Raw genomic sequence first — 12,358 nt, forward strand, 5'->3', positions numbered from 1 at the left:
TATTAAATAAATTCAGCAGTCAAACTTCCTCTTAGAAAAAATTGCTTTTGTTCGAGATTTGTTTTCTTTATTGTATGACAAATTCAGCCTGTCACAGGTAGAGGTTTTATTATTATGACAATATCTATTTTCTACAAAAAATCAATCTCTGGCAGTAAGTGAATAAACAGTGTCCTTGCTTGTATCAGGAATGTGTCTGTCAGTACCCCTCTTAACTTCTCTTGTGGTGATTTTAGTTTCTTAGAGTCCTACTCAGCTTTGTTTCTCAGCTTTGTTTATAGATAGGTAGTAGCAAATGCATTTGCATTCCATGAAAATGCCAGAAACAATACTTAACTTGCTTATATCTTAATAAAATTCTTGCTTTTGGATTTCAATGAAATTAGACCTGAATTTTGAAGCATTACCCTTATGCTGGTTTAGTCATGACTCAGTGAAGCACCTGCATGGACTCTCATTCCTGAGACAGTGAGAACTGAACTCCTAGGAATATTTCTACTGAGTCTTACTGAAGTAATGTAATTTGGAATGGACATTCACATGGTTGGGATTTACAGGATCAGGTCTTCTGCATGACTAGCTACTGAGACCCAGAGTGCCTAGGAAAATGTTAAGATTTTTTTCATTGATCACATACATGAGTTCTTTGTAAAAGTGTGGACTATTTATAGAAGAGAGACAATAATTTCAAGCAATGATGATGGTAATATTCTACCCAGTGCCTGCCCAGAACATTGGGGGATGTTTGTTTATTTAAAATAAGTGTACTATATTGAATTTTAAAACATATTTTTGAGAATTTCTTATTTTATATAATTACTTGTTTTTAATACATTGTATTTCATAAAATAGATCTGGCTGGTTTGGGGTTGATTTTTTTTTTTTTTTTGCTTGTTTCCCTGAAAACATTCTTTGCACTCTGTTTTTTTGTCTTTTATTTGCTGAGGAACACAACTTCCTAGCACACTGGAGAATATTTTGATTGACTTGCAGACAGCTGGTCCCATTGCAATGCTGTTTAAAGTGATTAAAATTATTGCAGAGACATATTCCTTTAGAAAATGCTACAGATTTTACTCTTGGGAGTATTTTGCATGTCTGCATTTTTTGGATGCTTTGAAGGGAAAAAAAAACCTTTATGAAATAGAGTAAAGGCTATGCTAACATATAACACTTATTTTTTGCTGTCATTGCCAGCTTTGTGGCCAAGGTACCCAGGTGGCTAATTAAAACAGGGAATTTAATGAAATAGTGTGATTTTCTATAGCTATCAGAGATTAAAGCATTGGAGGTTAGACAACACACACTACTGTAAAATGGAATCTGAATGCTACTCATGTACATGGAGAAACTTAGTGTTTAATATTTGTCTTAAAAGTTGAACTGAAGGAATTAAATGTCCTATAGTTAGACTTGTGAGATCAATGTGTGTGCTACTGCAGGGCAAGAAAAAGCCCCAAACATTGTTTAGGTGTAGTCATTGCAGTTATGTTCATACCAGCAGGAACCAAGTGGAGCTACTGTTTTGCTGTTTATCTTTCTGCTGGTCCAGGGTCTGGGTCTCCATGGCACTGATATCTGTTTGCTACAAAGACATTTCAGTTAAAAGATTGAATAGAATAAAATAGAAATTAAATTAAATAGAATTAAATAGAAAAGTGCATTTGAGGTAAGGGCATCTTGCTGTTTGCTCAGGAAGATTGATGGGCTCTCAGTCCTTTGGACTGGATGTCATAAGAGATAAAGCTAAATTTTCTTTGAGAATGTTTTGTCTTTTCCTGTCTTGCATGGATCTGTGTATCTGAGTGTATCTAAATATTTCAGTTGTAGATGATGGTTCTTCAGCAGCAGAGAAGTCAGAGCTGCTGCAGTCTGTTGACTCCAGCACTGGCATTCTGAGAACACTTTTCTCAAAAAATTGTTGGATGCTGAGAAAAACAGAGGTGTAGGCATTGCTGTCATTAAGATACCTGATTTTAAGTCTAGTGCCCAGTTGAGGTGCAAATTAATTACTGTGGAGCATTCTGTGTATTGAGAAATTTAATAAAAAATTATCCCAGCTCAGAAAGATTCCGGAAGAGGCTGATTTTTGTGGAGTAGCTTATCCAAGGTGAATGAATATTCAGTTAAGAGCAATGGCTTAATCTTGGTAAAACAAATTACTAAATTTAATTTAATGAGTAGTAAGATAGCTTCTAGAGGAGTATGTTACTTTATATTATCTTCTTCTCTTCCTTAAGAGCGAGAGAACATCTAACATACTAAAATAATAAGATTTTATTTAGAATATTTTCTTTTTCTCATCGTTAATCTCTTCTTTATTAACTGCCAATATTATTGGTATCTAGTATGTATGTGGCATGGGGTTTTTGCTGGATAGTGCTTCTCTGGTATTGAATTATCAAAAGTTAAGAGATGCGTAGGATATCATCCTTTAATTTGTAATTCTGGAACAGAACAAAACTAATTTTCTTTTTAAAATATTTAAAACAATTTTTATTTTACGTTATTCAAGGTATGTTTATATTCTAACTCTGTTTTCAAGACAGTTTAGTTTCACTCTGAGTTCTTTTTTCTTCCTAAGCTGCTGATATTCTATAACAGTTGCTGACTGGCTTTAACCATAGGAACACAAACAAATGTAAATTTGTTATCTGAAAAACTGTCATCAATCCTGCTTTTTAATGGTTGGCCAAGATTAAGCATCTGTGCAGAGAGTTAGTCATCTAAGCTGCTTTTTTAGTCTGCTTTGTTTCTTAAATGTTTATGAGCTCAGAACATAATTTCCTTAAGCCAAGTGCAGTGTTGGCACCACTTCAGTGCATTGTGGACTTGAGTGCTTCAGAACTGGTTTGTAGCCTGGCTTTCCATTGCTGTGAAGTTTGTAAAATCACAAATGCAGCAGAGTGATGGGTTTTAACTAGCTTAGGATGACTGTAATGTCTGGCTCAGAGGTTAAAGAATTAACCTATAAGAGGATAAAAGTAATAAAATAATAAAATTAACCCTAAAAGAGAATAGATGCCTGACTTCAAAATGAACTATAACAGTGTGGAGAGGGAGAGAGTTGTGGATTTCATCTTCCTGCTCTGGGGCAATTACACTATGAGAAAATGCTACATTAGCAGAAAATTATTAACTTGTGATGGTAAAAGGAATTCTACTGACCAGAGCCCTGAAATATATACTGCAAGTTTTAAAGACATATGTTTTAAGCAGTAGTCTTTATTTTATTGTCTAATGAATTTTGTGGTCTTAGAGCTTTAAATTCAAGCAGTGTAGCAGAACAAATGAAATGAATTCCTCATGATAAAGAGTAATGTAGACTCAGCTGTGCATATCAGCATTGTTACTAGCAAACCATGGGGATATTTTAATCATATATCCTCTCTGGTCATGGCATATTATATTTTATGCTGATTGGGTACTGTTCCCAAATACTTTTCTATTTCTCATGCATAATTTTACTTATCCTAATCTATTTTATTCAAAAGCATTTTAGAAACAGAAGAACCACATGAAATCATACCAGAGCAAGCAACTCAAAAATTCTACTGGACCAAGGATTATGTTTGATATTTGCTATTAAAAAAAAACCCTAAAAAACTGGTGGGAAATACGTTTTTGTACTTATTTGCTACATTGAACTGTCCCAGTACTTTTAATGCAAGCCTAAAAGAAAACTCCTCAGCTAGGTTTTTAACTGTAGCATTTTCTTTTCATTTCCGTGGGTATGTAGCCAGTTGTGAATAAAGAGAGTCTACGAGAGAGCTTTCTTTTATTTCCTTCTCTTCAAGATTTTGCATATCACAGGCACCAGATGTTTTTCCTTTGCAGCTTTACCACATTCTACTTCTCAGTGTGGCATTAGGGAGAAGCTGAAATGGGAACTTGGTGAGGGAGGGTTGATGACAGAAGCAGCTAGCCTTGGCATAAAATGGAACTTCTTACAGAGATTAAATGCAAATTAATTTATTATTTACTCAACATGAGATTGGAAACCAATTTATGTTTTAACAGCACAAAACCATGTCGCAGCACAAAAATTTCTGCCAAATACATTGATAATGAAATGTGTTCTATAACTTTTTTCAATACTTCTGATGTGGAAGCAAAGGAGGGATTTTCAGTGATCCTTTTGGGCATTGAATAATATTCTCTTCATTTGCCACAATAGGATTAGTGAGTAGATCTCATTAGGAATTTGCACGTGACTTATTTTTTATAGATAAAAGGGAGTAAATTCCTCCAAGTTAAAGAAAGTCTGGAAAATAATATCTAGGAATTCAAGCAGGTAGGAAGTATTTCTGCAAAGATATGTTTTCATTACCTGACAGACAAAATTAGCTTACCTTCTTTCTTAGAAAGGTGTATGCTAAGTCTCAGAAATGCTTTTTGGTAACTTTATGAATAACCTCCACAATAAAAGATAATTAAAATTGAAACAATTTTTTTATTAATACAGTCTTAACAAAAGAAAAGATATAATGGTGGCAAAGATTGTTTCATTTCCTTAGGAAGGGCTCATAAATTTGTTTGTTGATCATCTTTTGTAGAGAGAGGTCCCATCATTAAATTATTAAAAATTATAGAAATGTTTTTGTCATGTACAAAACTATGTGTAAAGGCATCCTTTATTCTTCATGGCATATTTATGACCTGACCTTCTGCCCCATCACACTTTAATTCTCCTAAACACTGCATTTGTAGTCCAGGTTTTAAAAGATATAATTTCACAACATACATTAGTCATCACCTTCACCTTCTGCTTCCTTTGAAATGAATGCTACTTGAAGCACCTATTCAAATTGTTCCTGAATGCAGAGTGTGTAAGGATAATCTCCCTCTTTCAAATTTTTTTGCATAGAGCTCAGAATATGTATGCATTTTTGAGAGGAAATCATAAAAAGGGGGAAACCTTGTAAACCTAAATAAATTGCTTTGCCACTCTATAATTGAAAGCTGTTTTGATATACCACCTTGAAAACAAGATGAAATTTTGTTGTTACAACAGATGCTTGGAAAACTTGTGTCTGTTGGAGAATTGATGTCCTGTGTTGCAGTCACAAAATTAATCTCTATTGCACAAGAAGTGATTGCAGTCATTAACACTAATGGGTGTGTGTGTGCAATTCTTAGACATATGAAGGACCAAAACAAGAAGGTTGCCAACCTGAAGCACAATCAGCAGTTGGAGAAAAAGAAGAATGCACAGCTGCTGGAAGAAGTCCGTAGGCGAGAGGACAATATGACTGACAACTCTCAGCATTTACAAGTGAGTTTACTTTTCCATTTTTTTTAATCTTTCTAAGAAAATACACTTCTATTCTAGTGTGTGTATTCCAGGTTGTGTAATGAATCTGTTCCCACAAAGAGCTGATGGTCCCTCCTTTTCTACCAGAGGATGCACTGCTCACCTCAATTGTATCCGTGAAATATTTACTATTTAGGGTGAGAAAAAAAATAGAATTTGAACACCTCTGCACAGTTACTACATCAGCAACTGTTTACTTCTCAGAGTTGGGAAGAAAAGGTTCAAGTATATCTCTTCTATATTTCAGATAGACTTTGAGCCTTATTCCGGGAGAATTTCTACAGTTTGTAAGTCACTGAGTTTGGTGGTTGAGAAATGAATGTTCTTAAACTGATCTGTTTAAGTGATACATTGCATACCAGGGAACTTGTATTCAAGGCCACAAATTTGATGCTTGACTTAAAAAGTATTCTCTGAGATCTGATGGTGAAAAACCACGAAGAGAAGTGCTGATTTCTGTTGACAACATCAGTGTCTCCGTGCCCAGTGTTTATAGGCAATTTACAGTGCAAAATATCAATTTTGCCTTGATCTGGTTAATATAATATATTTCTGGAAAATTTCCAATGGATGGAATTTGACCCTCTCATGCTTCATATGGTTGTATTTCTCATGTGTTCCTATATGCAAAATGGAAAAATTAACACCACATCTCTCTTTAGGCTTGTGTTGGTGAAGCTTTATGTCAGAATCAAGTTCAGGAAATGATACATTATTTATGCATCTGTGCAGTATTACGTTTGCTTTACAGCTTGGTCATTACATACTGATTGCATCACCATGCATTCCACTGCACAGGATAGAGCAAGAAAAACTTGTGAAGGATTTGGTCTGGCAATATGATATATCAAAATTAAATTTCAGTGTTGAGCAGCTACTTGTAATTATAGTGCTTCAGTAAAGGGAATAAATTAGGCATATTTTTCAGTATTATTTTTGAAATCTATTACAGAGGGCTGATGATTAGAGAATAGAAGCCATTCTCAGGATGCTTGATGTGATTATTCTTGGAGGTTTCTACACATGAGATGAGATTGGGTCTAGCAAAAGGAGGTGGTGTGGCTGAATGGCTTGAATTTAGAAAGAAAATACCTGTCTGGTGTATAGCTCTGTTCCATTCACAAAGCATCTATACACTAAGAACAGTTTATGAAAACCAGCTAACCAAGAACAGCTATTTCTTGTTAATATACCTTAAAATGTCAAAATTTTAAATTATGTCCTTCAACATAATACTTTCAATAATATATATATTAGGTAATATATTAAATTCCCAGTAGCTGCAAGAACAGCAGGAGAATGGGAGCCTTGCTGGTCTGTGCTGCTGGATTGCAGGTAGGGATAATCCTGCCTTGTCTGCCATACAGGCAATCAGCTCTTGTTATCAGCTTGCTGCTATAAATGGTTGTTGTATTTCCTCTGTCAAAGATTTCCACATTTCCTTGGCTTATTTCTTCTCGAGCATTTCTTAATGCTGAAGAGTGACTGGAAACTTGAGGTTTCCCTGGGGTTGCAAGATTTTGTGAGGTTTTGTTGCTCTACAAAAACACTGTAGTGAGTCTCACAAATAAAGTGAATGCTCTGGAAGGTGACATGACTGGTATACATTTATTCAGCTGATAGGCAAGTATTTTTATTTAAAGTTTTTCACTTGTAAGTTGATTTGTATGGGTAAGGTAATTACAAATGCTTCGTGACAGCATCAAGTCTTGTTACATGAATCTGATAAGTAGGTGATTGACTTGTTGCAAACCCAAATAAATTCTAAAGCTCTCGTCAATTAGTCTTGGAATAGAAAGGAAATTTTTTTCATAATTTTTTTAAGAAAACCTTTCCGCCTTCATGGAGTTGTGTAAAAAGTAATGGTAGTTATCTAAGGATTAAATGAGGCAGCAATTTTGGGGAGACAAATGATATGACACACACAATATACTTTGAAAAAAAAATTCTAGGAGTACTGTGCATCTGCTAATTAAAAACAATATTAGCTGGTGTTTCAATAAATGTTTAATTAACATCATAGTAAACCATAGGAACCTTTTCTTGCTGTTCATAATAATTTCTGCTGCTTTTAGTGGAAACATCCTGCATGTATATGCATTTCTAACACACAGCGCTTGTGTCTACAGTGTATTTGTTACATTTGTGAATGATGTATTGAGCTGTTAGGGGAAAAGTGTATCCTAAAATTCTCTGGCCTGATGTAATGACTGTATTTGTTGGCTAGCTGTGATAAGCTGGCTGTTGGCTGGCTGTGATAAGCTCAGCTGAGAATTGAAGAGCAGTCAGACTGCTCAAATTACATTTACTGCAGCCAAGTCTCAGTCCCTTTTGCAGAAGTAGTGGAAAAGATGAAACAAGAGACTGAGCACAGTTGTCCAGGGGCTGCTCAGGGCAAACTGGGGCCATCAAGAGCTGCCCTTTGTGCACAGCTCCTGCAGGGGCTGAAGCTAAACCCATTCAGCTGCTCCTCTGCTTTCTGATGGCTGTGCAGAGGTTCAGGAGTCTGTAGGTTCTTGGAAGCTTCAATAGTGTGTGATAGCTCCTGAGGCTTGTGGCACCATGTATGCTGGTGACACTTTTCACAATCTTTTCAGGAAAAAGCCTCTCAAAGCTGGTTCATGTGCCAGTGTCTGTTCTTGCAGGGCAAGTTGGAGTCTCTGGTGGCCCCATCTCACAGCACTCCAGGGCCACTGCTGTGATGGAGAGTGCTCTGGCATGCCTGGGGAGGGAATTCACTTTGGTCTCCCTCAGCTATCACCTGTAATTGTGAGTGATGCTTCAGGTGTGGTTTTGGGGGGTTCTTTGGATCACTGTAAAATTGGAAACATCAGGGAACCAGATTAATTCTTGGGAATGAAGAGTAGTTGTGAGGTTTTGTGTTTTTTCCTAACACAAATCAAGGGCAGACTTGTGCAAATCTTGCCAGACATGATGGTCATATATTACACAAAGCATCCCAGCAGGAGAGCTGGACCTTGAACACTTTATCATGAAGTTTTTTGAGAGTGGTGTATCTAAAATGCCTTCATTTTTCTCTCTCTTTTTGTTCTGTCTTAAATTGATAAGCCTTTTTGAGAAACACTGAGCTAAGAAATGTACAGATATCATGTCATAGATTTGTGTGTAATCCTTCAAGTCTCTTTACAGGATCTTGAAACGTTAGAGATGTGAGACTTTTTTATTCCCTGAGATTAATTTTTCTTGATTCTTGTGTGGAACATGTTTCTTCCAGTAACACTGGTACCTCAGTAGAATTGGGAAAGGAAACGTTTGCATAAAATTGAGAACTGAATGCATTTGGTTTTAATTCTGATTTTCAAATCTGCTATAATAACAACAAAGTCTTTTTGTTTCTCTGAGTAAGCAATAAGAGGGTGCACTAATATTCCCATGTGTCCCATGATGTAGCTGCAAAGGGAATTGAATACACACTTTAGTCTGATTGTGCTTTTCATAGAACTAATGCATCAATAAGTGATCTACGTCTAGAAACTCTTCCTTGTGGAAATTTTATGCAAACTGTGCAATACATATGTGTCACCAAAAAAAGTGCAGGGATGAACCTGAAAAATACTTGAAGAGTAGAGTACCCTATTCTGCCCTGATCTGCAGCTTCTGGGTGTTTCCCCCTTTCTTCCAGTTCATCTGCTGGCAAAGTTTTTGACTCTCCTTATGTTTTAAATGTTTGGATAATTTGTCACACTTCTCTTTGAGGTAGCTTGGGTTTTCTTTGGCTGGAAATCCACATGAGGAAAAGAGATATTTCACTAGCAAAATTGTTTTTGAGTGAGACAATGTGTAGTTCTCATTGATTTCAAATATCATATACAGGCAGCTTGATCAATGCTTTATGCCTGCAGTACTGTGGAACAGATTGTGTACACATGTACATTTTCCAGGTGTAAATACCTCACTTTTTAAAGAGAGTTCAGCTTGTCAGTCATACTTTTTCATGAGAAGTAGTGAGGCAAGGCAAGAGTTCCAGTTTTCCAATAGCTCTGTACTGGCTGGAAATTTAGTCTTAGGTAATGATTAAAACATGATCAGGAGGAAGTCCTGTCAAGAGAGAAAAAAACCTGGCTAGTTAATATTGCTGCTTTGTGATTCTTGCCATGTGAATATCTGTGATATCTTAATCACTGAAAATAGCTCCCAAGAGGTTTCACAGCTAGTCAGTATGAATCCTTAACCCTGAATTTGTTTTTAATTTGTCACTGTGGGCTTTACCATATAAGTTTCAACTCCATAATAGCTCTAAAAATACAAAATGTACCCAAGACACTGCACATTGATGTATTTATATTTGTGTTTTATATAATAGCATGGCCTAAACAAGGGGTGTATCTGACATTACCATGAATTTGCTATGACTTCTCTTAATGCAGTGTATTTCCTACTGCATTGTCTCCAAAGCTTTGATGCTGTAATGTAAATAAAAAGAGGAAGCTAGGGAGTGAGATGAAGTCTTGCAAACAAAAATGACCAGAGCAGTGTAATCAGTTCAGAGCCAGAGGAAGCAGTCCTGACTGCTATGCAGACAGGCATTAGTGAATGGAGCTGACACAAGGCAGGAGAGAATTCATTGCATAAACACACAGCTTCATATTAGTAGTGCTGAAATTCATATGCAGTGACAGAACACAACCTCTTAAGAGATTAAAATCATGAGTTATTGTATTAAAAGTAAATTCTAATTGAAGCATCTGTCCCAAGGTGGACCTATACCTTTTTGAACAGCTTTAATAATTCTCTGGGTTCTGTATTTTTCTGTCTTTAAAAGGCTGGTAAGTTTTGTGGGTGGGAGGCAGAGGTAAAGTAGGGACTTTACCTATTTACACCACTCCTGTGGTTTCCATGATGTGCATGTGTGAATTTTAAATTGTGGTCTAGCTCTGATGTATAGAATTGCAGAATTACTCAGTACCTCTCATTCTGTTATGGGCAGAGTATCAGGGGAATGATCTCTCTTAATTTTCCTTTCTTAATAATATAAGCAATCAGAACTCACAGATGAGATATATTGTAGATAGACTTTTGAAATATGTTCAGAGGCAAGAGGAAGGATAAGATATGGTCTGCAATGCTTGTGAAGATCTTCCTTCTCCCTAAGATTTCTGCTGTCAGATATGGATATTTTGAAACAAAATCTATTTTTTTTCTAAGTCTGCATAAGAGTCAGCTCCACAAAGTCCTTCAGTCCTTGTGTAAGATGTTGGAGCCAGTTCAGGACAAATTCAGAAGGTGGGGTGAGGAACAGTGAGAAGCAAGTTCTCCCTTAAAAGTACCCATGGCCTTGTTTGGGGAAAATACAGAATAGAAATTAATTTCCATTATGGTTGTAATGAGTTAAAAACATAATTTTACTGAAGATTTTGTATGATTAAAGTAGAAGTGTAATGATGCATCTAACATTTAAGATTCAAGACTGTGATAGTCTTGTGTTATAGATGTTTTATTTACTATTGCAGCCCATACAGAAATAATTTTCAGCAAAAATTTTATTTCCAAAGTTTCACATTAAATTGTTTGATTTCTTTTATTTTTTTCCTGAATGGATATACTTGTTTAATCTGTTGCAAATACTTTTAAACAAATGAGTTAATTTCAAGTGCAAGTGAACAATTTTGGAAATATTTTTGACTAAGTTCTCTCTGTATTAGTCCATGAAATTAATGAACGAACATGTGAAGAAATGTGAAAATCAATATTTTATGGCAGTTTTCTCTAACATAATTCTCTTCATTTTAAACTAACATATGACATTATATGCTCTTATTGTATGTATGTTTCAAACTACAGTTTCTTGGAGTGGTTAAACTAAAGTTTGCTCAATTTGTAAGAAAATTAGTGTTCATGTACATTTCAGTTAGTTTCATCTTATAAAGCAAGAGTTATGTACAAGAAAATGGAGAGTACTTAACAAAGTGCACAATGAGAGCAGTAGTGATTGTTCATGGGTACTGCCTTCAGCATTTCTCTGCTTCTCTAATTGTGGGTGGGTTTTGCCAGGATAGAGTGTGGCAACTACAATCTCAAAAATGTTCAGCCTTCAGCAAAATGTATAGCATATTATAAGCTTCACACAATTCAGGGAGCTTTTTTTTCTCTTCTAAATATCTAGGAAAAATATCTTATTTTCAGGAAAAGTTATTTTTGTGGAGCTGAACATAAATTTTTAATAGATGTTTAACAAAAGTCTTTTCTGTACTCATTGATAATGAATCTATAAAAATGCCACAACTCTGAGTGAAGGCTGGGCAATAGAAAAAAAATGAATAAATCTGTGATGCTGTAGTGCAATGTATTAAAAAATTATTACCAGATTAGAAATTCATACTTGAAAATCTCAGGATAGTCCACTCAAACACATGTAAGACTATTGAAGACATAGTTAGTGTAGTTATCTTCAGATTTCCAACATAATATAAAAATAAATTCAGATTGTAAACGTGGATGGACAGTTAGGAATTTTGCTTCCTTGGTCTGTGGAAGTTCCTTATGCTGTGGATAAATTCCATATGTGTTGCTGAAACGTGTGTTGAACTTCAGCCAGTAGTTTAAGATTATGTTGAAGAAAATATTTCTAAAAGGTTTCAGATGAAGAAAGGTATTTTAGAATCTGCAGAGGGCAGGAAGGTTGATTGGTAGGTCTGAGGATCAATACCAGAAGTGGGTTTTTTGGGGGGATTTACTTTGACATTTGTTTTCATTGTGCAGTGTAATCCCCAGAAGCCAAAACCACTTCTGCTATAAAATGTCCCTGTAGACAATATGTGAAAATCTCACTTGCAGATCAATTTCTACTAGAATCAGAGCCTCTTAAGTTTTTTTTTTTTCTTTGTCATAATTGGTGAGTTGTCAGAAGTGGTGGGTTGACAGAAGTCCTGCAGTGTTCTGTGCTGTGTTGATCTAACCACATAGAATATGAAAAAAAAAAATGTAGTGAGCAAAGCAATATCAGCAAAACTGTTCTGTGCAGTTGTATCCCTTCTTTTGACTAGTACATTCCATTATAAGAGTAAGTATAAAGTAACGTAATTT

At 35.5% G+C, this 12,358-nt stretch overlaps 1 protein-coding gene across 11 annotated transcripts in view; it reads left to right on the forward strand.

Annotated features, from left to right (window-relative positions):
• ERC2 (ELKS/RAB6-interacting/CAST family member 2) overlaps positions 1-12,358 on the forward strand; it is a 413,636-nt gene that overhangs the window by 166,703 nt on the left and 234,575 nt on the right. For all 11 annotated transcript variants that reach the window (XR_004419294.2, XR_004419295.2, XR_004419300.2 and 8 more), the window contains one exon: positions 5,140-5,275. Coding sequence is in view for 1 of the 11 variants with exons in the window: in XM_033071602.2 (XP_032927493.1) it covers positions 5,140-5,275 (136 nt within the window). In the remaining 10 variants the exon portion in view is untranslated. The remainder of the gene's footprint in view (positions 1-5,139; positions 5,276-12,358) is intronic.

The sequence above is a fragment of the Catharus ustulatus genome, chromosome 13 (genome assembly GCF_009819885.2).
Source record: "Catharus ustulatus isolate bCatUst1 chromosome 13, bCatUst1.pri.v2, whole genome shotgun sequence".
NCBI lineage: Eukaryota > Metazoa > Chordata > Aves > Passeriformes > Turdidae > Catharus > Catharus ustulatus.